Here is a 27,418-nt window from a genome sequence, read left to right on the forward strand (position 1 = left end):
CCAGGGGTCACTGCTGCTCCAGATACAGGTACGCTGGTTCCTGACCCAACACTGGCCCTTGTTTCTCCTGATACCGGGGCAGTAGGCTTTGAGCCTGCACCACTCCCTCCAGTTGCTGCAAATCCTCCTTGGGTGGAGCCAGGCAACCCTGACACTCCAGTTGAAGGTAAACTGGCCTCGGATCCTGTGGCCTTGGTGCTTGTAACCCCAGGCAATAGGGTGGTGGGCTCTGAAACCACACCAGGTGGTTGAATTGTTTCTGATCCCCCGGGCACTGATGAACTGCTCTCCGATGTCTGACCCGGAGGCAGGCCGGTTCCGAATCCGCCAGCAGTCGTCCTCGCAGCGCCCGACGGTGTGGCAGTTTGCTGGGAATCTACACCAGGTGTCCCAGCTACTGCTGACCCTCCTGTGGTGGATCCAGCTGTGGCTGGTATTCCAGATGAGGGGAAACGGGTGCCTGATTGTCCGGCATTAGTCCCTGTTGCTCCAGACGATGGGACAGTGGGCTGAGACCCTTCACCAGATACTGCAGTTGCGCTTGACCTTCCTGGTGATGATCCAGGGCTCCCCGGTGCTCCAGATGAGGGTAAGCTGGCTCCTGATGCTGTGACATCAGTCCCGCTTGCTCCAGGGACTCGGACAGTTGTTTCTGAGCCTGCCCCAGGGCTTGCAGGTGCTGATGACCCTCCTGGGGATGACCCAGGGGTCACTGCTCCTCCAGGTGAAGGTACACTGGTTCCAGACCTTAGAAAACTAGGCCCTGTTGCTCCAGACAGTGTGACCGTTGACTCTGAACTTACAGGAGGCCTTCCCGTGGCTTCTGGGCTTACACTGGCTGATGCAGGGGTCACAGGCGCTCCAGACAAAGGTGTGCTGGCTCCTGATCCGATAACATTTGTCCCTGTGGCTCCAGACGATGGGGAAGCTGTCGCTGAACCTTCACCACGTGCTCCAGCTGCTTGCGGACTTCCCGGTGATGACCCAGCGGTCACTGCTGCTCCAGATACAGGTACGCTGGTTCCTGACCCAACACTGGCCCTTGTTTCTCCTGATACCGGGGCAGTAGGCTTTGAGCCTGCACCACTCCCTCCAGTTGCTGCAAATCCTCCTTGGGTGGAGCCAGGCAACCCTGACACTCCAGTTGAAGGTAAACTGGCCTCGGATCCTGTGGCCTTGGTGCTTGTAACCCCAGGCAATAGGGTGGTGGGCTCTGAAACCACACCAGGTGGTTGAATTGTTTCTGATCCCCCGGGCACTGATGAACTGCTCTCCGATGTCTGACCCGGAGGCAGGCCGGTTCCGAATCCGCCAGCAGTCGTCCTCGCAGCGCCCGACGGTGTGGCAGTTTGCTGGGAATCTACACCAGGTGTCCCAGCTACTGCTGACCCTCCTGTGGTGGATCCAGCTGTGGCTGGTATTCCAGATGAGGGGAAACGGGTGCCTGATTGTCCGGCATTAGTCCCTGTTGCTCCAGACGATGGGACAGTGGGCTGAGACCCTTCACCAGATACTGCAGTTGCGCTTGACCTTCCTGGTGATGATCCAGGGCTCCCTGGTGCTCCAGATGAGGGTAAGCTGGCTCCTGATGCTGTGACATCAGTCCCGCTTGCTCCAGGGACTCGGACAGTTGTTTCTGAGCCTGCCCCAGGGCTTGCAGGTGCTGATGACCCTCCTGGGGATGACCCAGGGGTCACTGCTCCTCCAGGTGAAGGTACACTGGTTCCAGACCTTAGAAAACTAGGCCCTGTTGCTCCAGACAGTGTGACCGTTGACTCTGAACTTACAGGAGGCCTTCCCGTGGCTTCTGGGCTTACACTGGCTGACGCAGGGGTCACAGGCGCTCCAGACAAAGGTGTGCTGGCTCCTGATCCGATAACATTTGTCCCTGTGGCTCCAGACGATGGGGAAGCTGTCGCTGAACCTTCACCACGTGCTCCAGCTGCTTGCGGACTTCCCGGTGATGACCCAGGGGTCACTGCTGCTCCAGATACAGGTACGCTGGTTCCTGACCCAACACTGGCCCTTGTTTCTCCTGATACCGGGGCAGTAGGCTTTGAGCCTGCACCACTCCCTCCAGTTGCTGCAAATCCTCCTTGGGTGGAGCCAGGCAACCCTGACACTCCAGTTGAAGGTAAACTGGCCTCGGATCCTGTGGCCTTGGTGCTTGTAACCCCAGGCAATAGGGTGGTGGGCTCTGAAACCACACCAGGTGGTTGAATTGTTTCTGACCCCCCGGGCACTGATGAACTGCTCTCCGATGTCTGACCCGGAGGCAGGCCGGTTCCGAATCCGCCAGCAGTCGTCCTCGCAGCGCCCGACGGTGTGGCAGTTTGCTGGGAATCTACACCAGGTGTCCCAGCTACTGCTGACCCTCCTGTGGTGGATCCAGCTGTGGCTGGTATTCCAGATGAGGGGAAACGGGTGCCTGATTGTCCGGCATTAGTCCCTGTTGCTCCAGACGATGGGACAGTGGGCTGAGACCCTTCACCAGATACTGCAGTTGCGCTTGACCTTCCTGGTGATGATCCAGGGCTCCCTGGTGCTCCAGATGCGGGTAAGCTGGCTCCTGATGCTGTGACATCAGTCCCGCTTGCTCCAGGGACTCGGACAGTTGTTTCTGAGCCTGCCCCAGGGCTTGCAGGTGCTGATGACCCTCCTGGGGATGACCCAGGGGTCACTGCTCCTCCAGGTGAAGGTACACTGGTTCCAGACCTTAGAAAACTAGGCCCTGTTGCTCCAGACAGTGTGACCGTTGACTCTGAACTTACAGGAGGCCTTCCCGTGGCTTCTGGGCTTACACTGGCTGACGCAGGGGTCACAGGCGCTCCAGATAAAGGTGTGCTGGCTCCTGATCCGATAACATTTGTCCCTGTGGCTCCAGACGATGGGGAAGCTGTCGCTGAACCTTCACCACGTGCTCCAGCTGCTTGCGGACTTCCCGGTGATGACCCAGGGGTCACTGCTGCTCCAGATACAGGTACGCTGGTTCCTGACCCAACACTGGCCCTTGTTTCTCCTGATACCGGGGCAGTAGGCTTTGAGCCTGCACCACTCCCTCCAGTTGCTGCAAATCCTCCTTGGGTGGAGCCAGGCAACCCTGACACTCCAGTTGAAGGTAAACTGGCCTCGGATCCTGTGGCCTTGGTGCTTGTAACCCCAGGCAATAGGGTGGTGGGCTCTGAAACCACACCAGGTGGTTGAATTGCTTCTGACCCCCCGGGCACTGATGAACTGCTCTCCGATGTCTGACCCGGAGGCAGGCCGGTTCCGAATCCGCCAGCAGTCGTCCTCGCAGCGCCCGACGGTGTGGCAGTTTGCTGGGAATCTACACCAGGTGTCCCAGCTACTGCTGACCCTCCTGTGGTGGATCCAGCTGTGGCTGGTATTCCAGATGAGGGGAAACGGGTGCCTGATTGTCCGGCATTAGTCCCTGTTGCTCCAGACGATGGGACAGTGGGCTGAGACCCTTCACCAGATACTGCAGTTGCGCTTGACCTTCCTGGTGATGATCCAGGGCTCCCTGGTGCTCCAGATGAGGGTAAGCTGGCTCCTGATGCTGTGACATCAGTCCCGCTTGCTCCAGGGACTCGGACAGTTGTTTCTGAGCCTGCCCCAGGGCTTGCAGGTGCTGATGACCCTCCTGGGGATGACCCAGGGGTCACTGCTCCTCCAGGTGAAGGTACACTGGTTCCAGACCTTAGAAAACTAGGCCCTGTTGCTCCAGACAGTGTGACCGTTGACTCTGAACTTACAGGAGGCCTTCCCGTGGCTTCTGGGCTTACACTGGCTGACGCAGGGGTCACAGGCGCTCCAGACAAAGGTGTGCTGGCTCCTGATCCGATAACATTTGTCCCTGTGGCTCCAGACGATGGGGAAGCTGTCGCTGAACCTTCACCACGTGCTCCAGCTGCTTGCGGACTTCCCGGTGATGACCCAGGGGTCACTGCTGCTCCAGATACAGGTACGCTGGTTCCTGACCCAACACTGGCCCTTGTTTCTCCTGATACCCAGGCAGTAGGCTTTGAGCCTGCACCACTCCCTCCAGTTGCTGCAAATCCTCCTTGGGTGGAGCCAGGCAACCCTGACACTCCAGTTGAAGGTAAACTGGCCTCGGATCCTGTGGCCTTGGTGCTTGTAACCCCAGGCAATAGGGTGGTGGGCTCTGAAACCACACCAGGTGGTTGAATTGTTTCTGACCCCCCGGGCACTGATGAACTGCTCTCCGATGTCTGACCCGGAGGCAGGCCGGTTCCGAATCCGCCAGCAGTCGTCCTCGCAGCGCCCGACGGTGTGGCAGTTTGCTGGGAATCTACACCAGGTGTCCCAGCTACTGCTGACCCTCCTGTGGTGGATCCAGCTGTGGCTGGTATTCCAGATGAGGGGAAACGGGTGCCTGATTGTCCGGCATTAGTCCCTGTTGCTCCAGACGATGGGACAGTGGGCTGAGACCCTTCACCAGATACTGCAGTTGCGCTTGACCTTCCTGGTGATGATCCAGGGCTCCCTGGTGCTCCAGATGCGGGTAAGCTGGCTCCTGATGCTGTGACATCAGTCCCGCTTGCTCCAGGGACTCGGACAGTTGTTTCTGAGCCTGCCCCAGGGCTTGCAGGTGCTGATGACCCTCCTGGGGATGACCCAGGGGTCACTGCTCCTCCAGGTGAAGGTACACTGGTTCCAGACCTTAGAAAACTAGGCCCTGTTGCTCCAGACAGTGTGACCGTTGACTCTGAACTTACAGGAGGCCTTCCCGTGGCTTCTGGGCTTACACTGGCTGACGCAGGGGTCACAGGCGCTCCAGATAAAGGTGTGCTGGCTCCTGATCCGATAACATTTGTCCCTGTGGCTCCAGACGATGGGGAAGCTGTCGCTGAACCTTCACCACGTGCTCCAGCTGCTTGCGGACTTCCCGGTGATGACCCAGGGGTCACTGCTGCTCCAGATACAGGTACGCTGGTTCCTGACCCAACACTGGCCCTTGTTTCTCCTGATACCGGGGCAGTAGGCTTTGAGCCTGCACCACTCCCTCCAGTTGCTGCAAATCCTCCTTGGGTGGAGCCAGGCAACCCTGACACTCCAGTTGAAGGTAAACTGGCCTCGGATCCTGTGGCCTTGGTGCTTGTAACCCCAGGCAATAGGGTGGTGGGCTCTGAAACCACACCAGGTGGTTGAATTGTTTCTGATCCCCCGGGCACTGATGAACTGCTCTCCGATGTCTGACCCGGAGGCAGGCCGGTTCCGAATCCGCCAGCAGTCGTCCTCGCAGCGCCCGACGGTGTGGCAGTTTGCTGGGAATCTACACCAGGTGTCCCAGCTACTGCTGACCCTCCTGTGGTGGATCCAGCTGTGGCTGGTATTCCAGATGAGGGGAAACGGGTGCCTGATTGTCCGGCATTAGTCCCTGTTGCTCCAGACGATGGGACAGTGGGCTGAGACCCTTCACCAGATACTGCAGTTGCGCTTGACCTTCCTGGTGATGATCCAGGGCTCCCTGGTGCTCCAGATGAGGGTAAGCTGGCTCCTGATGCTGTGACATCAGTCCCGCTTGCTCCAGGGACTCGGACAGTTGTTTCTGAGCCTGCCCCAGGGCTTGCAGGTGCTGATGACCCTCCTGGGGATGACCCAGGGGTCACTGCTCCTCCAGGTGAAGGTACACTGGTTCCAGACCTTAGAAAACTAGGCCCTGTTGCTCCAGACAGTGTGACCGTTGACTCTGAACTTACAGGAGGCCTTCCCGTGGCTTCTGGGCTTACACTGGCTGACGCAGGGGTCACAGGCGCTCCAGACAAAGGTGTGCTGGCTCCTGATCCGATAACATTTGTCCCTGTGGCTCCAGACGATGGGGAAGCTGTCGCTGAACCTTCACCACGTGCTCCAGCTGCTTGCGGACTTCCCGGTGATGACCCAGCGGTCACTGCTGCTCCAGATACAGGTACGCTGGTTCCTGACCCAACACTGGCCCTTGTTTCTCCTGATACCCGGGCAGTAGGCTTTGAGCCTGCACCACTCCCTCCAGTTGCTGCAAATCCTCCTTGGGTGGAGCCAGGCAACCCTGACACTCCAGTTGAAGGTAAACTGGCCTCGGATCCTGTGGCCTTGGTGCTTGTAACCCCAGGCAATAGGGTGGTGGGCTCTGAAACCACACCAGGTGGTTGAATTGTTTCTGATCCCCCGGGCACTGATGAACTGCTCTCCGATGTCTGACCCGGAGGCAGGCCGGTTCCGAATCCGCCAGCAGTCGTCCTCGCAGCGCCCGACGGTGTGGCAGTTTGCTGGGAATCTACACCAGGTGTCCCAGCTACTGCTGACCCTCCTGTGGTGGATCCAGCTGTGGCTGGTATTCCAGATGAGGGGAAACGGGTGCCTGATTGTCCGGCATTAGTCCCTGTTGCTCCAGATGATGGGACAGTGGGCTGAGACCCTTCACCAGATACTGCAGTTGCGCTTGACCTTCCTGGTGATGATCCAGGGCTCCCTGGTGCTCCAGATGAGGGTAAGCTGGCTCCTGATGCTGTGACATCAGTCCCGCTTGCTCCAGGGACTCGGACAGTTGTTTCTGAGCCTGCCCCAGGGCTTGCAGGTGCTGATGACCCTCCTGGGGATGACCCAGGGGTCACTGCTCCTCCAGGTGAAGGTACACTGGTTCCAGACCTTAGAAAACTAGGCCCTGTTGCTCCAGACAGTGTGACCGTTGACTCTGAACTTACAGGAGGCCTTCCCGTGGCTTCTGGGCTTACACTGGCTGACGCAGGGGTCACAGGCGCTCCAGATAAAGGTGTGCTGGCTCCTGATCCGATAACATTTGTCCCTGTGGCTCCAGACGACGGGGAAGCTGTCGCTGAACCTTCACCACGTGCTCCAGCTGCTTGCGGACTTCCCGGTGATGACCCAGGGGTCACTGCTGCTCCAGATACAGGTACGCTGGTTCCTGACCCAACACTGGCCCTTGTTTCTCCTGATACCGGGGCAGTAGGCTTTGAGCCTGCACCACTCCCTCCAGTTGCTGCAAATCCTCCTTGGGTGGAGCCAGGCAACCCTGACACTCCAGTTGAAGGTAAACTGGCCTCGGATCCTGTGGCCTTGGTGCTTGCAACCCCAGGCAATAGGGTGGTGGGCTCTGAAACCACACCAGGTGGTTGAATTGTTTCTGACCCCCCGGGCACTGATGAACTGCTCTCCGATGTCTGACCCGGAGGCAGGCCGGTTCCGAATCCGCCAGCAGTCGTCCTCGCAGCGCCCGACGGTGTGGCAGTTTGCTGGGAATCTACACCAGGTGTCCCAGCTACTGCTGACCCTCCTGTGGTGGATCCAGCTGTGGCTGGTATTCCAGATGAGGGGAAACGGGTGCCTGATTGTCCGGCATTAGTCCCTGTTGCTCCAGACGATGGGACAGTGGGCTGAGACCCTTCACCAGATACTGCAGTTGCGCTTGACCTTCCTGGTGATGATCCAGGGCTCCCTGGTGCTCCAGATGAGGGTAAGCTGGCTCCTGATGCTGTGACATCAGTCCCGCTTGCTCCAGGGACTCGGACAGTTGTTTCTGAGCCTGCCCCAGGGCTTGCAGGTGCTGATGACCCTCCTGGGGATGACCCAGGGGTCACTGCTCCTCCAGGTGAAGGTACACTGGTTCCAGACCTTAGAAAACTAGGCCCTGTTGCTCCAGACAGTGTGACCGTTGACTCTGAACTTACAGGAGGCCTTCCCGTGGCTTCTGGGCTTACACTGGCTGACGCAGGGGTCACAGGCGCTCCAGACAAAGGTGTGCTGGCTCCTGATCCGATAACATTTGTCCCTGTGGCTCCAGACGATGGGGAAGCTGTCGCTGAACCTTCACCACGTGCTCCAGCTGCTTGCGGACTTCCCGGTGATGACCCAGGGGTCACTGCTGCTCCAGATACAGGTACGCTGGTTCCTGACCCAACACTGGCCCTTGTTTCTCCTGATACCGGGGCAGTAGGCTTTGAGCCTGCACCACTCCCTCCAGTTGCTGCAAATCCTCCTTGGGTGGAGCCAGGCAACCCTGACACTCCAGTTGAAGGTAAACTGGCCTCGGATCCTGTGGCCTTGGTGCTTGTAACCCCAGGCAATAGGGTGGTGGGCTCTGAAACCACACCAGGTGGTTGAATTGTTTCTGATCCCCCGGGCACTGATGAACTGCTCTCTGATGTCTGACCCGGAGGCAGGCCGGTTCCGAATCCGCCAGCAGTCGTCCTCGCAGCGCCCGACGGTGTGGCAGTTTGCTGGGAATCTACACCAGGTGTCCCAGCTACTGCTGACCCTCCTGTGGTGGATCCAGCTGTGGCTGGTATTCCAGATGAGGGGAAACGGGTGCCTGATTGTCCGGCATTAGTCCCTGTTGCTCCAGACGATGGGACAGTGGGCTGAGACCCTTCACCAGATACTGCAGTTGCGCTTGACCTTCCTGGTGATGATCCAGGGCTCCCTGGTGCTCCAGATGAGGGTAAGCTGGCTCCTGATGCTGTGACATCAGTCCCGCTTGCTCCAGGGACTCGGACAGTTGTTTCTGAGCCTGCCCCAGGGCTTGCAGGTGCTGATGACCCTCCTGGGGATGACCCAGGGGTCACTGCTCCTCCAGGTGAAGGTACACTGGTTCCAGACCTTAGAAAACTAGGCCCTGTTGCTCCAGACAGTGTGACCGTTGACTCTGAACTTACAGGAGGCCTTCCCGTGGCTTCTGGGCTTACACTGGCTGACGCAGGGGTCACAGGCGCTCCAGATAAAGGTGTGCTGGCTCCTGATCCGATAACATTTGTCCCTGTGGCTCCAGACGATGGGGAAGCTGTCGCTGAACCTTCACCACGTGCTCCAGCTGCTTGCGGACTTCCCGGTGATGACCCAGGGGTCACTGCTGCTCCAGATACAGGTACGCTGGTTCCTGACCCAACACTGGCCCTTGTTTCTCCTGATACCGGGGCAGTAGGCTTTGAGCCTGCACCACTCCCTCCAGTTGCTGCAAATCCTCCTTGGGTGGAGCCAGGCAACCCTGACACTCCAGTTGAAGGTAAACTGGCCTCGGATCCTGTGGCCTTGGTGCTTGTAACCCCAGGCAATAGGGTGGTGGGCTCTGAAACCACACCAGGTGGTTGAATTGTTTCTGATCCCCCGGGCACTGATGAACTGCTCTCCGATGTCTGACCCGGAGGCAGGCCGGTTCCGAATCCGCCAGCAGTCGTCCTCGCAGCGCCCGACGGTGTGACAGTTTGCTGGGAATCTACACCAGGTGTCCCAGCTACTGCTGACCCTCCTGTGGTGGATCCAGCTGTGGCTGGTATTCCAGATGAGGGGAAACGGGTGCCTGATTGTCCGGCATTAGTCCCTGTTGCTCCAGACGATGGGACAGTGGGCTGAGACCCTTCACCAGATACTGCAGTTGCGCTTGACCTTCCTGGTGATGATCCAGGGCTCCCTGGTGCTCCAGATGAGGGTAAGCTGGCTCCTGATGCTGTGACATCAGTCCCGCTTGCTCCAGGGACTCGGACAGTTGTTTCTGAGCCTGCCCCAGGGCTTGCAGGTGCTGATGACCCTCCTGGGGATGACCCAGGGGTCACTGCTCCTCCAGGTGAAGGTACACTGGTTCCAGACCTTAGAAAGCTAGGCCCTGTTGCTCCAGACAGTGTGACCGTTGACTCTGAACTTACAGGAGGCCTTCCCGTGGCTTCTGGGCTTACACTGGCTGACGCAGGGGTCACAGGCACTCCAGATAAAGGTGTGCTGGCTCCTGATCCGATAACATTTGTCCCTGTGGCTCCAGACGATGGGACAGTGGGCTGAGACCCTTCACCAGATACTGCAGTTGCGCTTGACCTTCCTGGTGATGATCCAGGGCTCCCTGGTGCTCCAGATGAGGGTAAGCTGGCTCCTGATGCTGTGACATCAGTCCCGCTTGCTCCAGGGACTCGGACAGTTGTTTCTGAGCCTGCCCCAGGGCTTGCAGGTGCTGATGACCCTCCTGGGGATGACCCAGGGGTCACTGCTCCTCCAGGTGAAGGTACACTGGTTCCAGACCTTAGAAAACTAGGCCCTGTTGCTCCAGACAGTGTGACCGTTGACTCTGAACTTACAGGAGGCCTTCCCGTGGCTTCTGGGCTTACACTGGCTGACGCAGGGGTCACAGGCGCTCCAGATAAAGGTGTGCTGGCTCCTGATCCGATAACATTTGTCCCTGTGGCTCCAGACGATGGGGAAGCTGTCGCTGAACCTTCACCACGTGCTCCAGCTGCTTGCGGACTTCCCGGTGATGACCCAGCGGTCACTGCTGCTCCAGATACAGGTACGCTGGTTCCTGACCCAACACTGGCCCTTGTTTCTCCTGATACCCGGGCAGTAGGCTTTGAGCCTGCACCACTCCCTCCAGTTGCTGCAAATCCTCCTTGGGTGGAGCCAGGCAACCCTGACACTCCAGTTGAAGGTAAACTGGCCTCGGATCCTGTGGCCTTGGTGCTTGTAACCCCAGGCAATAGGGTGGTGGGCTCTGAAACCACACCAGGTGGTTGAATTGTTTCTGATCCCCCGGGCACTGATGAACTGCTCTCCGATGTCTGACCCGGAGGCAGGCCGGTTCCGAATCCGCCAGCAGTCGTCCTCGCAGCGCCCGACGGTGTGGCAGTTTGCTGGGAATCTACACCAGGTGTCCCAGCTACTGCTGACCCTCCTGTGGTGGATCCAGCTGTGGCTGGTATTCCAGATGAGGGGAAACGGGTGCCTGATTGTCCGGCATTAGTCCCTGTTGCTCCAGACGATGGGACAGTGGGCTGAGACCCTTCACCAGATACTGCAGTTGCGCTTGACCTTCCTGGTGATGATCCAGGGCTCCCTGGTGCTCCAGATGAGGGTAAGCTGGCTCCTGATGCTGTGACATCAGTCCCGCTTGCTCCAGGGACTCGGACAGTTGTTTCTGAGCCTGCCCCAGGGCTTGCAGGTGCTGATGACCCTCCTGGGGATGACCCAGGGGTCACTGCTCCTCCAGGTGAAGGTACACTGGTTCCAGACCTTAGAAAACTAGGCCCTGTTGCTCCAGACAGTGTGACCGTTGACTCTGAACTTACAGGAGGCCTTCCCGTGGCTTCTGGGCTTACACTGGCTGACGCAGGGGTCACAGGCGCTCCAGATAAAGGTGTGCTGGCTCCTGATCCGATAACATTTGTCCCTGTGGCTCCAGACGATGGGGAAGCTGTCGCTGAACCTTCACCACGTGCTCCAGCTGCTTGCGGACTTCCCGGTGATGACCCAGGGGTCACTGCTGCTCCAGATACAGGTACGCTGGTTCCTGACCCAACACTGGCCCTTGTTTCTCCTGATACCCGGGCAGTAGGCTTTGAGCCTGCACCACTCCCTCCAGTTGCTGCAAATCCTCCTTGGGTGGAGCCAGGCAACCCTGACACTCCAGATGAAGGTAAACTGGCCTCGGATCCTGTGGCCTTGGTGCTTGTAACCCCAGGCAATAGGGTGGTGGGCTCTGCAACCACACCAGGTGGTTGAATTGTTTCTGATCCCCCGGGCACTGATGAACTGCTCTCCGATGTCTGACCCGGAGGCAGGCCGGTTCCGAATCCGCCAGCAGTCGTCCTCGCAGCGCCCGACGGTGTGGCAGTTTGCTGGGAATCTACACCAGGTGTCCCAGCTACTGCTGACCCTCCTGTGGTGGATCCAGCTGTGGCTGGTATTCCAGATGAGGGGAAACGGGTGCCTGATTGTCCGGCATTAGTCCCTGTTGCTCCAGACAATGGGACAGTGGGCTGAGACCCTTCACCAGATACTGCAGTTGCGCTTGACCTTCCTGGTGATGATCCAGGGCTCCCTGGTGCTCCAGATGAGGGTAAGCTGGCTCCTGATGCTGTGACATCAGTCCCGCTTGCTCCAGGGACTCGGACAGTTGTTTCTGAGCCTGCCCCAGGGCTTGCAGGTGCTGATGACCCTCCTGGGGATGACCCAGGGGTCACTGCTCCTCCAGGTGAAGGTACACTGGTTCCAGACCTTAGAAAGCTAGGCCCTGTTGCTCCAGACAGTGTGACCGTTGACTCTGAACTTACAGGAGGCCTTCCCGTGGCTTCTGGGCTTACACTGGCTGACGCAGGGGTCACAGGCACTCCAGATAAAGGTGTGCTGGCTCCTGATCCGATAACATTTGTCCCTGTGGCTCCAGACGATGGGGAAGCTGTCGCTGAACCTTCACCACGTGCTCCAGCTGCTTGCGGACTTCCCGGTGATGACCCAGGGGTCACTGCTGCTCCAGATACAGGTACGCTGGTTCCTGACCCAACACTGGCCCTTGTTTCTCCTGATACCCGGGCAGTAGGCTTTGAGCCTGCACCACTCCCTCCAGTTGCTGCAAATCCTCCTTGGGTGGAGCCAGGCAACCCTGACACTCCAGTTGAAGGTAAACTGGCCTCGGATCCTGTGGCCTTGGTGCTTGTAACCCCAGGCAATAGGGTGGTGGGCTCTGAAACCACACCAGGTGGTTGAATTGTTTCTGATCCCCCGGGCACTGATGAACTGCTCTCCGATGTCTGACCCGGAGGCAGGCCGGTTCCGAATCCGCCAGCAGTCGTCCTCGCAGCGCCCGACGGTGTGGCAGTTTGCTGGGAATCTACACCAGGTGTCCCAGCTACTGCTGACCCTCCTGTGGTGGATCCAGCTGTGGCTGGTATTCCAGATGAGGGGAAACGGGTGCCTGATTGTCCGGCATTAGTCCCTGTTGCTCCAGACGATGGGACAGTGGGCTGAGACCCTTCACCAGATACTGCAGTTGCGCTTGACCTTCCTGGTGATGATCCAGGGCTCCCCGGTCTTCCAGATGAGGGTAAGCTGGCTCCTGATGCTGTGACATCAGTCCCGCTTGCTCCAGGGACTCGGACAGTTGTTTCTGAGCCTGCCCCAGGGCTTGCAGGTGCTGATGACCCTCCTGGGGATGACCCAGGGGTCACTGCTCCTCCAGGTGAAGGTACACTGGTTCCAGACCTTAGAAAGCTAGGCCCTGTTGCTCCAGACAGTGTGACCGTTGACTCTGAACTTACAGGAGGCCTTCCCGTGGCTTCTGGGCTTACACTGGCTGACGCAGGGGTCACAGGCGCTCCAGATAAAGGTGTGCTGGCTCCTGATCCGATAACATTTGTCCCTGTGACTCCAGACGATGGGGAAGCTGTCGCTGAACCTTCACCACGTGCTCCAGCTGCTTGCGGACTTCCCGGTGATGACCCAGGGGTCACTGCTGCTCCAGATACAGGTACGCTGGTTCCTGACCCAACACTGGCCCTTGTTTCTCCTGATACCCGGGCAGTAGGCTTTGAGCCTGCACCACTCCCTCCAGTTGCTGCAAATCCTCCTTGGGTGGAGCCAGGCAACCCTGACACTCCAGTTGAAGGTAAACTGGCCTCGGATCCTGTGGCCTTGGTGCTTGTAACCCCAGGCAATAGGGTGGTGGGCTCTGAAACCACACCAGGTGGTTGAATTGTTTCTGATCCCCCGGGCACTGATGAACTGCTCTCCGATGTCTGACCCGGAGGCAGGCCGGTTCCGAATCCGCCAGCAGTCGTCCTCGCAGCGCCCGACGGTGTGGCAGTTTGCTGGGAATCTACACCAGGTGTCCCAGCTACTGCTGACCCTCCTGTGGTGGATCCAGCTGTGGCTGGTATTCCAGATGAGGGGAAACGGGTGCCTGATTGTCCGGCATTAGTCCCTGTTGCTCCAGACGATGGGACAGTGGGCTGAGACCCTTCACCAGATACTGCAGTTGCGCTTGACCTTCCTGGTGATGATCCAGGGCTCCCTGGTGCTCCAGATGAGGGTAAGCTGGCTCCTGATGCTGTGACATCAGTCCCGCTTGCTCCAGGGACTCGGACAGTTGTTTCTGAGCCTGCCCCAGGGCTTGCAGGTGCTGATGACCCTCCTGGGGATGACCCAGGGGTCACTGCTCCTCCAGGTGAAGGTACACTGGTTCCAGACCTTAGAAAACTAGGCCCTGTTGCTCCAGACAGTGTGACCGTTGACTCTGAACTTACAGGAGGCCTTCCCGTGGCTTCTGGGCTTACACTGGCTGACCCAGGGGTCACAGACGCTCCAGACAAAGGTGTGCTGGCTCCTGATCCGATAACATTTGTCCCTGTGGCTCCAGACGATGGGGAAGCTGTCGCTGAACCTTCACCACGTGCTCCAGCTGCTTGCGGACTTCCCGGTGATGACCCAGCGGTCACTGCTGCTCCAGATACAGGTACGCTGGTTCCTGACCCAACACTGGCCCTTGTTTCTCCTGATACCCGGGCAGTAGGCTTTGAGCCTGCACCACTCCCTCCAGTTGCTGCAAATCCTCCTTGGGTGGAGCCAGGCAACCCTGACACTCCAGTTGAAGGTAAACTGGCCTCGGATCCTGTGGCCTTGGTGCTTGTAACCCCAGGCAATAGGGTGGTGGGCTCTGAAACCACACCAGGTGGTTGAATTGTTTCTGATCCCCCGGGCACTGATGAACTGCTCTCCGATGTCTGACCCGGAGGCAGGCCGGTTCCGAATCCGCCAGCAGTCGTCCTCGCAGCGCCCGACGGTGTGGCAGTTTGCTGGGAATCTACACCAGGTGTCCCAGCTACTGCTGACCCTCCTGTGGTGGATCCAGCTGTGGCTGGTATTCCAGATGAGGGGAAACGGGTGCCTGATTGTCCGGCATTAGTCCCTGTTGCTCCAGACGATGGGACAGTGGGCTGAGACCCTTCACCAGATACTGCAGTTGCGCTTGACCTTCCTGGTGATGATCCAGGGCTCCCTGGTGCTCCAGATGAGGGTAAGCTGGCTCCTGATGCTGTGACATCAGTCCCGCTTGCTCCAGGGACTCGGACAGTTGTTTCTGAGCCTGCCCCAGGGCTTGCAGGTGCTGATGACCCTCCTGGGGATGACCCAGGGGTCACTGCTCCTCCAGGTGAAGGTACACTGGTTCCAGACCTTAGAAAGCTAGGCCCTGTTGCTCCAGACAGTGTGACCGTTGACTCTGAACTTACAGGAGGCCTTCCCGTGGCTTCTGGGCTTACACTGGCTGACGCAGGGGTCACAGGCGCTCCAGACAAAGGTGTGCTGGCTCCTGATCCGATAACATTTGTCCCTGTGGCTCCAGACGATGGGGAAGCTGTCGCTGAACCTTCACCACGTGCTCCAGCTGCTTGCGGACTTCCCGGTGATGACCCAGCGGTCACTGCTGCTCCAGATACAGGTACGCTGGTTCCTGACCCAACACTGGCCCTTGTTTCTCCTGATACCCGGGCAGTAGGCTTTGAGCCTGCACCACTCCCTCCAGTTGCTGCAAATCCTCCTTGGGTGGAGCCAGGCAACCCTGACACTCCAGTTGAAGGTAAACTGGCCTCGGATCCTGTGGCCTTGGTGCTTGTAACCCCAGGCAATAGGGTGGTGGGCTCTGAAACCACACCAGGTGGTTGAATTGTTTCTGATCCCCCGGGCACTGATGAACTGCTCTCCGATGTCTGACCCGGAGGCAGGCCGGTTCCGAATCCGCCAGCAGTCGTCCTCGCAGCGCCCGACGGTGTGGCAGTTTGCTGGGAATCTACACCAGGTGTCCCAGCTACTGCTGACCCTCCTGTGGTGGATCCAGCTGTGGCTGGTATTCCAGATGAGGGGAAACGGGTGCCTGATTGTCCGGCATTAGTCCCTGTTGCTCCAGACGATGGGACAGTGGGCTGAGACCCTTCACCAGATACTGCAGTTGCGCTTGACCTTCCTGGTGATGATCCAGGGCTCCCTGGTGCTCCAGATGAGGGTAAGCTGGCTCCTGATGCTGTGACATCAGTCCCGCTTGCTCCAGGGACTCGGACAGTTGTTTCTGAGCCTGCCCCAGGGCTTGCAGGTGCTGATGACCCTCCTGGGGATGACCCAGGGGTCACTGCTCCTCCAGGTGAAGGTACACTGGTTCCAGACCTTAGAAAGCTAGGCCCTGTTGCTCCAGACAGTGTGACCGTTGACTCTGAACTTACAGGAGGCCTTCCCGTGGCTTCTGGGCTTACACTGGCTGACGCAGGGGTCACAGGCACTCCAGATAAAGGTGTGCTGGCTCCTGATCCGATAACATTTGTCCCTGTGACTCCAGACGATGGGGAAGCTGTCGCTGAACCTTCACCACGTGCTCCAGCTGCTTGCGGACTTCCCGGTGATGACCCAGGGGTCACTGCTGCTCCAGATACAGGTACGCTGGTTCCTGACCCAACACTGGCCCTTGTTTCTCCTGATACCCGGGCAGTAGGCTTTGAGCCTGCACCACTCCCTCCAGTTGCTGCAAATCCTCCTTGGGTGGAGCCAGGCAACCCTGACACTCCAGTTGAAGGTAAACTGGCCTCGGATCCTGTGGCCTTGGTGCTTGTAACCCCAGGCAATAGGGTGGTGGGCTCTGAAACCACACCAGGTGGTTGAATTGTTTCTGATCCCCCGGGCACTGATGAACTGCTCTCCGATGTCTGACCCGGAGGCAGGCCGGTTCCGAATCCGCCAGCAGTCGTCCTCGCAGCGCCCGACGGTGTGGCAGTTTGCTGGGAATCTACACCAGGTGTCCCAGCTACTGCTGACCCTCCTGTGGTGGATCCAGCTGTGGCTGGTATTCCAGATGAGGGGAAACGGGTGCCTGATTGTCCGGCATTAGTCCCTGTTGCTCCAGACGATGGGACAGTGGGCTGAGACCCTTCACCAGATACTGCAGTTGCGCTTGACCTTCCTGGTGATGATCCAGGGCTCCCCGGTCTTCCAGATGAGGGTAAGCTGGCTCCTGATGCTGTGACATCAGTCCCGCTTGCTCCAGGGACTCGGACAGTTGTTTCTGAGCCTGCCCCAGGGCTTGCAGGTGCTGATGACCCTCCTGGGGATGACCCAGGGGTCACTGCTCCTCCAGGTGAAGGTACACTGGTTCCAGACCTTAGAAAGCTAGGCTCTGTTGCTCCAGACAGTGTGACCGTTGACTCTGAACTTACAGGAGGCCTTCCCGTGGCTTCTGGGCTTACACTGGCTGACGCAGGGGTCACAGGCGCTCCAGACAAAGGTGTGCTGGCTCCTGATCCGATAACATTTGTCCCTGTGGCTCCAGACGATGGGGAAGCTGTCGCTGAACCTTCACCACGTGCTCCAGCTGCTTGCGGACTTCCCGGTGATGACCCAGGGGTCACTGCTGCTCCAGATACAGGTACGCTGGTTCCTGACCCAACACTGGCCCTTGTTTCTCCTGATACCCGGGCAGTAGGCTTTGAGCCTGCACCACTCCCTCCAGTTGCTGCAAATCCTCCTTGGGTGGAGCCAGGCAACCCTGACACTCCAGTTGAAGGTAAACTGGCCTCGGATCCTGTGGCCTTGGTGCTTGTAACCCCAGGCAATAGGGTGGTGGGCTCTGAAACCACACCAGGTGGTTGAATTGTTTCTGATCCCCCGGGCACTGATGAACTGCTCTCCGATGTCTGACCCGGAGGCAGGCCGGTTCCGAATCCGCCAGCAGTCGTCCTCGCAGCGCCCGACGGTGTGGCAGTTTGCTGGGAATCTACACCAGGTGTCCCAGCTACTGCTGACCCTCCTGTGGTGGATCCAGCTGTGGCTGGTATTCCAGATGAGGGGAAACGGGTGCCTGATTGTCCGGCATTAGTCCCTGTTGCTCCAGACGATGGGACAGTGGGCTGAGACCCTTCACCAGATACTGCAGTTGCGCTTGACCTTCCTGGTGATGATCCAGGGCTCCCCGGTCTTCCAGATGAGGGTAAGCTGGCTCCTGATGCTGTGACATCAGTCCCGCTTGCTCCAGGGACTCGGACAGTTGTTTCTGAGCCTGCCCCAGGGCTTGCAGGTGCTGATGACCCTCCTGGGGATGACCCAGGGGTCACTGCTCCTCCAGGTGAAGGTACACTGGTTCCAGACCTTAGAAAACTAGGCCCTGTTGCTCCAGACAGTGTGACCGTTGACTCTGAACTTACAGGAGGCCTTCCCGTGGCTTCTGGGCTTACACTGGCTGACGCAGGGGTCACAGGCGCTCCAGACAAAGGTGTGCTGGCTCCTGATCCGATAACATTTGTCCCTGTGGCTCCAGACGATGGGGAAGCTGTCGCTGAACCTTCACCACGTGCTCCAGCTGCTTGCGGACTTCCCGGTGATGACCCAGCGGTCACTGCTGCTCCAGATACAGGTACGCTGGTTCCTGACCCAACACTGGCCCTTGTTTCTCCTGATACCCGGGCAGTAGGCTTTGAGCCTGCACCACTCCCTCCAGTTGCTGCAAATCCTCCTTGGGTGGAGCCAGGCAACCCTGACACTCCAGTTGAAGGTAAACTGGCCTCGGATCCTGTGGCCTTGGTGCTTGTAACCCCAGGCAATAGGGTGGTGGGCTCTGAAACCACACCAGGTGGTTGAATTGTTTCTGATCCCCCGGGCACTGATGAACTGCTCTCCGATGTCTGACCCGGAGGCAGGCCGGTTCCGAATCCGCCAGCAGTCGTCCTCGCAGCGCCCGACGGTGTGGCAGTTTGCTGGGAATCTACACCAGGTGTCCCAGCTACTGCTGACCCTCCTGTGGTGGATCCAGCTGTGGCTGGTATTCCAGATGAGGGGAAACGGGTGCCTGATTGTCCGGCATTAGTCCCTGTTGCTCCAGACGATGGGACAGTGGGCTGAGACCCTTCACCAGATACTGCAGTTGCGCTTGACCTTCCTGGTGATGATCCAGGGCTCCCCGGTCTTCCAGATGAGGGTAAGCTGGCTCCTGATGCTGTGACATCAGTCCCGCTTGCTCCAGGGACTCGGACAGTTGTTTCTGAGCCTGCCCCAGGGCTTGCAGGTGCTGATGACCCTCCTGGGGATGACCCAGGGGTCACTGCTCCTCCAGGTGAAGGTACACTGGTTCCAGACCTTAGAAAACTAGGCCCTGTTGCTCCAGACAGTGTGACCGTTGACTCTGAACTTACAGGAGGCCTTCCCGTGGCTTCTGGGCTTACACTGGCTGACGCAGGGGTCACAGGCGCTCCAGATAAAGGTGTGCTGGCTCCTGATCCGATAACATTTGTCCCTGTGACTCCAGACGATGGGGAAGCTGTCGCTGAACCTTCACCACGTGCTCCAGCTGCTTGCGGACTTCCCGGTGATGACCCAGGGGTCACTGCTGCTCCAGATACAGGTACGCTGGTTCCTGACCCAACACTGGCCCTTGTTTCTCCTGATACCGGGGCAGTAGGCTTTGAGCCTGCACCACTCCCTCCAGTTGCTGCAAATCCTCCTTGGGTGGAGCCAGGCAACCCTGACACTCCAGTTGAAGGTAAACTGGCCTCGGATCCTGTGGCCTTGGTGCTTGTAACCCCAGGCAATAGGGTGGTGGGCTCTGAAACCACACCAGGTGGTTGAATTGTTTCTGATCCCCCGGGCACTGATGAACTGCTCTCCGATGTCTGACCCGGAGGCAGGCCGGTTCCGAATCCGCCAGCAGTCGTCCTCGCAGCGCCCGACGGTGTGGCAGTTTGCTGGGAATCTACACCAGGTGTCCCAGCTACTGCTGACCCTCCTGTGGTGGATCCAGCTGTGGCTGGTATTCCAGATGAGGGGAAACGGGTGCCTGATTGTCCGGCATTAGTCCCTGTTGCTCCAGACAATGGGACAGTGGGCTGAGACCCTTCACCAGATACTGCAGTTGCGCTTGACCTTCCTGGTGATGATCCAGGGCTCCCTGGTGCTCCAGATGAGGGTAAGCTGGCTCCTGATGCTGTGACATCAGTCCCGCTTGCTCCAGGGACTCGGACAGTTGTTTCTGAGCCTGCCCCAGGGCTTGCAGGTGCTGATGACCCTCCTGGGGATGACCCAGGGGTCACTGCTCCTCCAGGTGAAGGTACACTGGTTCCAGACCTTAGAAAGCTAGGCCCTGTTGCTCCAGACAGTGTGACCGTTGACTCTGAACTTACAGGAGGCCTTCCCGTGGCTTCTGGGCTTACACTGGCTGACGCAGGGGTCACAGGCACTCCAGATAAAGGTGTGCTGGCTCCTGATCCGATAACATTTGTCCCTGTGGCTCCAGACGATGGGGAAGCTGTCGCTGAACCTTCACCACGTGCTCCAGCTGCTTGCGGACTTCCCGGTGATGACCCAGGGGTCACTGCTGCTCCAGATACAGGTACGCTGGTTCCTGACCCAACACTGGCCCTTGTTTCTCCTGATACCCGGGCAGTAGGCTTTGAGCCTGCACCACTCCCTCCAGTTGCTGCAAATCCTCCTTGGGTGGAGCCAGGCAACCCTGACACTCCAGTTGAAGGTAAACTGGCCTCGGATCCTGTGGCCTTGGTGCTTGTAACCCCAGGCAATAGGGTGGTGGGCTCTGAAACCACACCAGGTGGTTGAATTGTTTCTGATCCCCCGGGCACTGATGAACTGCTCTCCGATGTCTGACCCGGAGGCAGGCCGGTTCCGAATCCGCCAGCAGTCGTCCTCGCAGCGCCCGACGGTGTGGCAGTTTGCTGGGAATCTACACCAGGTGTCCCAGCTACTGCTGACCCTCCTGTGGTGGATCCAGCTGTGGCTGGTATTCCAGATGAGGGGAAACGGGTGCCTGATTGTCCGGCATTAGTCCCTGTTGCTCCAGACGATGGGACAGTGGGCTGAGACCCTTCACCAGATACTGCAGTTGCGCTTGACCTTCCTGGTGATGATCCAGGGCTCCCCGGTCTTCCAGATGAGGGTAAGCTGGCTCCTGATGCTGTGACATCAGTCCCGCTTGCTCCAGGGACTCGGACAGTTGTTTCTGAGCCTGCCCCAGGGCTTGCAGGTGCTGATGACCCTCCTGGGGATGACCCAGGGGTCACTGCTCCTCCAGGTGAAGGTACACTGGTTCCAGACCTTAGAAAGCTAGGCCCTGTTGCTCCAGACAGTGTGACCGTTGACTCTGAACTTACAGGAGGCCTTCCCGTGGCTTCTGGGCTTACACTGGCTGACGCAGGGGTCACAGGCGCTCCAGATAAAGGTGTGCTGGCTCCTGATCCGATAACATTTGTCCCTGTGACTCCAGACGATGGGGAAGCTGTCGCTGAACCTTCACCACGTGCTCCAGCTGCTTGCGGACTTCCCGGTGATGACCCAGGGGTCACTGCTGCTCCAGATACAGGTACGCTGGTTCCTGACCCAACACTGGCCCTTGTTTCTCCTGATACCCGGGCAGTAGGCTTTGAGCCTGCACCACTCCCTCCAGTTGCTGCAAATCCTCCTTGGGTGGAGCCAGGCAACCCTGACACTCCAGTTGAAGGTAAACTGGCCTCGGATCCTGTGGCCTTGGTGCTTGTAACCCCAGGCAATAGGGTGGTGGGCTCTGAAACCACACCAGGTGGTTGAATTGTTTCTGATCCCCCGGGCACTGATGAACTGCTCTCCGATGTCTGACCCGGAGGCAGGCCGGTTCCGAATCCGCCAGCAGTCGTCCTCGCAGCGCCCGACGGTGTGGCAGTTTGCTGGGAATCTACACCAGGTGTCCCAGCTACTGCTGACCCTCCTGTGGTGGATCCAGCTGTGGCTGGTATTCCAGATGAGGGGAAACGGGTGCCTGATTGTCCGGCATTAGTCCCTGTTGCTCCAGACGATGGGACAGTGGGCTGAGACCCTTCACCAGATACTGCAGTTGCGCTTGACCTTCCTGGTGATGATCCAGGGCTCCCCGGTCTTCCAGATGAGGGTAAGCTGGCTCCTGATGCTGTGACATCAGTCCCGCTTGCTCCAGGGACTTGGACAGTTGTTTCTGAGCCTGCCCCAGGGCTTGCAGGTGCTGATGACCCTCCTGGGGATGACCCAGGGGTCACTGCTCCTCCAGGTGAAGGTACACTGGTTCCAGACCTTAGAAAACTAGGCCCTGTTGCTCCAGACAGTGTGACCGTTGACTCTGAACTTACAGGAGGCCTTCCCATGGCTTCTGGGCTTACACTGGCTGACGCAGGGGTCACAGGCGCTCCAGATAAAGGTGTGCTGGCTCCTGATCCGATAACATTTGTCCCTGTGGCTCCAGACGATGGGGAAGCTGTCGCTGAACCTTCACCACGTGCTCCAGCTGCTTGCGGACTTCCCGGTGATGACCCAGGGGTCACTGCTGCTCCAGATACAGGTACGCTGGTTCCTGACCCAACACTGGCCCTTGTTTCTCCTGATACCGGGGCAGTAGGCTTTGAGCCTGCACCACTCCCTCCAGTTGCTGCAAATCCTCCTTGGGTGGAGCCAGGCAACCCTGACACTCCAGTTGAAGGTAAACTGGCCTCGGATCCTGTGGCCTTGGTGCTTGTAACCCCAGGCAATAGGGTGGTGGGCTCTGAAACCACACCAGGTGGTTGAATTGTTTCTGATCCCCCGGGCACTGATGAACTGCTCTCCGATGTCTGACCCGGAGGCAGGCCGGTTCCGAATCCGCCAGCAGTCGTCCTCGCAGCGCCCGACGGTGTGGCAGTTTGCTGGGAATCTACACCAGGTGTCCCAGCTACTGCTGACCCTCCTGTGGTGGATCCAGCTGTGGCTGGTATTCCAGATGAGGGGAAACGGGTGCCTGATTGTCCGGCATTAGTCCCTGTTGCTCCAGACGATGGGACAGTGGGCTGAGACCCTTCACCAGATACTGCAGTTGCGCTTGACCTTCCTGGTGATGATCCAGGGCTCCCTGGTGCTCCAGATGAGGGTAAGCTGGCTCCTGATGCTGTGACATCAGTCCCGCTTGCTCCAGGGACTCGGACAGTTGTTTCTGAGCCTGCCCCAGGGCTTGCAGGTGCTGATGACCCTCCTGGGGATGACCCAGGGGTCACTGCTCCTCCAGGTGAAGGTACACTGGTTCCAGACCTTAGAAAACTAGGCCCTGTTGCTCCAGACAGTGTGACCGTTGACTCTGAACTTACAGGAGGCCTTCCCGTGGCTTCTGGGCTTACACTGGCTGACGCAGGGGTCACAGGCGCTCCAGATAAAGGTGTGCTGGCTCCTGATCCGATAACATTTGTCCCTGTGGCTCCAGACGATGGGGAAGCTGTCGCTGAACCTTCACCACGTGCTCCAGCTGCTTGCGGACTTCCCGGTGATGACCCAGGGGTCACTGCTGCTCCAGATACAGGTACGCTGGTTCCTGACCCAACACTGGCCCTTGTTTCTCCTGATACCGGGGCAGTAGGCTTTGAGCCTGCACCACTCCCTCCAGTTGCTGCAAATCCTCCTTGGGTGGAGCCAGGCAACCCTGACACTCCAGTTGAAGGTAAACTGGCCTCGGATCCTGTGGCCTTGGTGCTTGTAACCCCAGGCAATAGGGTGGTGGGCTCTGAAACCACACCAGGTGGTTGAATTGTTTCTGATCCCCCGGGCACTGATGAACTGCTCTCCGATGTCTGACCCGGAGGCAGGCCGGTTCCGAATCCGCCAGCAGTCGTCCTCGCAGCGCCCGACGGTGTGGCAGTTTGCTGGGAATCTACACCAGGTGTCCCAGCTACTGCTGACCCTCCTGTGGTGGATCCAGCTGTGGCTGGTATTCCAGATGAGGGGAAACGGGTGCCTGATTGTCCGGCATTAGTCCCTGTTGCTCCAGACGATGGGACAGTGGGCTGAGACCCTTCACCAGATACTGCAGTTGCGCTTGACCTTCCTGGTGATGATCCAGGGCTCCCCGGTGCTCCAGATGAGGGTAAGCTGGCTCCTGATGCTGTGACATCAGTCCCGCTTGCTCCAGGGACTCGGACAGTTGTTTCTGAGCCTGCCCCAGGGCTTGCAGGTGCTGATGACCCTCCTGGGGATGACCCAGGGGTCACTGCTCCTCCAGGTGAAGGTACACTGGTTCCAGACCTTAGAAAACTAGGCCCTGTTGCTCCAGACAGTGTGACCGTTGACTCTGAACTTACAGGAGGCCTTCCCGTGGCTTCTGGGCTTACACTGGCTGACGCAGGGGTCACAGGCGCTCCAGATAAAGGTGTGCTGGCTCCTGATCCGATAACATTTGTCCCTGTGGCTCCAGACGATGGGGAAGCTGTCGCTGAACCTTCACCACGTGCTCCAGCTGCTTGCGGACTTCCCGGTGATGACCCAGGGGTCACTGCTGCTCCAGATACAGGTACGCTGGTTCCTGACCCAACACTGGCCCTTGTTTCTCCTGATACCGGGGCAGTAGGCTTTGAGCCTGCACCACTCCCTCCAGTTGCTGCAAATCCTCCTTGGGTGGAGCCAGGCAACCCTGACACTCCAGTTGAAGGTAAACTGGCCTCGGATCCTGTGGCCTTGGTGCTTGTAACCCCAGGCAATAGGGTGGTGGGCTCTGAAACCACACCAGGTGGTTGAATTGTTTCTGATCCCCCGGGCACTGATGAACTGCTCTCCGATGTCTGACCCGGAGGCAGGCCGGTTCCGAATCCGCCAGCAGTCGTCCTCGCAGCGCCCGACGGTGTGGCAGTTTGCTGGGAATCTACACCAGGTGTCCCAGCTACTGCTGACCCTCCTGTGGTGGATCCAGCTGTGGCTGGTATTCCAGATGAGGGGAAACGGGTGCCTGATTGTCCGGCATTAGTCCCTGTTGCTCCAGACGATGGGACAGTGGGCTGAGACCCTTCACCAGATACTGCAGTTGCGCTTGACCTTCCTGGTGATGATCCAGGGCTCCCCGGTGCTCCAGATGAGGGTAAGCTGGCTCCTGATGCTGTGACATCAGTCCCGCTTGCTCCAGGGACTCGGACAGTTGTTTCTGAGCCTGCCCCAGGGCTTGCAGGTGCTGATGACCCTCCTGGGGATGACCCAGGGGTCACTGCTCCTCCAGGTGAAGGTACACTGGTTCCAGACCTTAGAAAACTAGGCCCTGTTGCTCCAGACAGTGTGACCGTTGACTCTGAACTTACAGGAGGCCTTCCCGTGGCTTCTGGGCTTACACTGGCTGACGCAGGGGTCACAGGCGCTCCAGATAAAGGTGTGCTGGCTCCTGATCCGATAACATTTGTCCCTGTGGCTCCAGACGATGGGGAAGCTGTCGCTGAACCTTCACCACGTGCTCCAGCTGCTTGCGGACTTCCCGGTGATGACCCAGGGGTCACTGCTGCTCCAGATACAGGTACGCTGGTTCCTGACCCAACACTGGCCCTTGTTTCTCCTGATACCGGGGCAGTAGGCTTTGAGCCTGCACCACTCCCTCCAGTTGCTGCAAATCCTCCTTGGGTGGAGCCAGGCAACCCTGACACTCCAGTTGAAGGTAAACTGGCCTCGGATCCTGTGGCCTTGGTGCTTGTAACCCCAGGCAATAGGGTGGTGGGCTCTGCAACCACACCAGGTGGTTGAATTGTTTCTGATCCCCCGGGCACTGATGAACTGCTCTCCGATGTCTGACCCGGAGGCAGGCCGGTTCCGAATCCGCCAGCAGTCGTCCTCGCAGCGCCCGACGGTGTGGCAGTTTGCTGGGAATCTACACCAGGTGTCCCAGCTACTGCTGACCCTCCTGTGGTGGATCCAGCTGTGGCTGGTATTCCAGATGAGGGGAAACGGGTGCCTGATTGTCCGGCATTAGTCCCTGTTGCTCCAGACAATGGGACAGTGGGCTGAGACCCTTCACCAGATACTGCAGTTGCGCTTGACCTTCCTGGTGATGATCCAGGGCTCCCTGGTGCTCCAGATGAGGGTAAGCTGGCTCCTGATGCTGTGACATCAGTCCCGCTTGCTCCAGGGACTCGGACAGTTGTTTCTGAGCCTGCCCCAGGGCTTGCAGGTGCTGATGACCCTCCTGGGGATGACCCAGGGGTCACTGCTCCTCCAGGTGAAGGTACACTGGTTCCAGACCTTAGAAAGCTAGGCCCTGTTGCTCCAGACAGTGTGACCGTTGACTCTGAACTTACAGGAGGCCTTCCCGTGGCTTCTGGGCTTACACTGGCTGACGCAGGGGTCACAGGCGCTCCAGATAAAGGTGTGCTGGCTCCTGATCCGATAACATTTGTCCCTGTGGCTCCAGACGATGGGGAAGCTGTCGCTGAACCTTCACCACGTGCTCCAGCTGCTTGGGGACTTCCCGGTGATGACCCAGCGGTCACTGCTGCTCCAGATACAGGTACGCTGGTTCCTGACCCAACACTGGCCCTTGTTTCTCCTGATACCGGGGCAGTAGGCTTTGAGCCTGCACCACTCCCTCCAGTTGCTGCAAATCCTCCTTGGGTGGAGCCAGGCAACCCTGACACTCCAGATGAAGGTAAACTGGCCTCGGATCCTGTGGCCTTGGTGCTTGTAACCCCAGGCAATAGGGTGGTGGGCTCTGAAACCACACCAGGTGGTTGAATTGTTTCTGATCCCCCGGGCACTGATGAACTGCTCTCCGATGTCTGATCCGGAGGCAGGCCGGTTCCGAATCTGCCAGCAGTCGTCCTCGCAGCGCCCGACGGTGTGGCAGTTTGCTGGGAATCTACACCAGGTGTCCCAGCTACTGCTGACCCTCCTGTGGTGGATCCAGCTGTGGCTGGTATTCCAGATGAGGGGAAACGGGTGCCTGATTGTCCGGCATTAGTCCCTGTTGCTCCAGACGATGGGACAGTGGGCTGAGACCCTTCACCAGATACTGCAGTTGCGCTTGACCTTCCTGGTGATGATCCAGGGCTCCCCGGTGCTCCAGATGAGGGTAAGCTGGCTCCTGATGCTGTGACATCAGTCCCGCTTGCTCCAGGGACTCGGACAGTTGTTTCTGAGCCTGCCCCAGGGCTTGCAGGTGCTGATGACCCTCCTGGGGATGACCCAGGGGTCACTGCTCCTCCAGGTGAAGGTACACTGGTTCCAGACCTTAGAAAACTAGGCCCTGTTGCTCCAGACAGTGTGACCGTTGACTCTGAACTTACAGGAGGCCTTCCCGTGGCTTCTGGGCTTACACTGGCTGACGCAGGGGTCACAGGCGCTCCAGACAAAGGTGTGCTGGCTCCTGATCCGATAACATTTGTCCCTGTGGCTCCAGATGATGGGGAAGCTGTCGCTGAACCTTCACCACGTGCTCTAGCTGCTTGCGGACTTCCCGGTGATGACCCAGGGGTCACTGCTGCTCCAGATACAGGTACGCTGGTTCCTGACCCAACACTGGCCCTTGTTTCTCCTGATACCGGGGCAGTAGGCTTTGAGCCTGCACCACTCCCTCCAGTTGCTGCAAATCCTCCTTGGGTGGAGCCAGGCAACCCTGACACTCCAGTTGAAGGTAAACTGGCCTCGGATCCTGTGGCCTTGGTGCTTGTAACCCCAGGCAATAGGGTGGTGGGCTCTGAAACCACACCAGGTGGTTGAATTGTTTCTGATCCTCTGGGTACTGTTGAACTGCTGTCTGTTGTTTTAAGAGATTTTCCAGTTATCCCTGTTGAACAATGAGGAACAATGTCAGTATTGTTTTTTAGCTCTCTTGGCCCACAGGAAATCAATTATCTTTTTTCTTTCTCTCTGCCCTACATAGTTTTCATGCCCC

At 58.5% G+C, this 27,418-nt stretch overlaps 1 protein-coding gene across 1 annotated transcript in view; it reads right to left on the reverse strand.

The window, feature by feature from the left end:
* Nucleotides 1-9,250: 9,250 nt before the first annotated feature.
* MUC19 (mucin 19, oligomeric) overlaps nt 9,251-27,418 on the reverse strand; it is an 83,706-nt gene continuing 65,538 nt past the window's right edge. The window contains 2 exon segments of the mRNA XM_043879082.1: nt 9,251-9,547; nt 9,660-27,310. Of these exon segments, the coding sequence (XP_043735017.1) occupies nt 9,251-9,547; nt 9,660-27,310 (17,948 nt within the window).

The sequence above is a fragment of the Cervus elaphus genome, chromosome 3 (genome assembly GCF_910594005.1).
Source record: "Cervus elaphus chromosome 3, mCerEla1.1, whole genome shotgun sequence".
Classification (NCBI taxonomy): domain Eukaryota; kingdom Metazoa; phylum Chordata; class Mammalia; order Artiodactyla; family Cervidae; genus Cervus; species Cervus elaphus.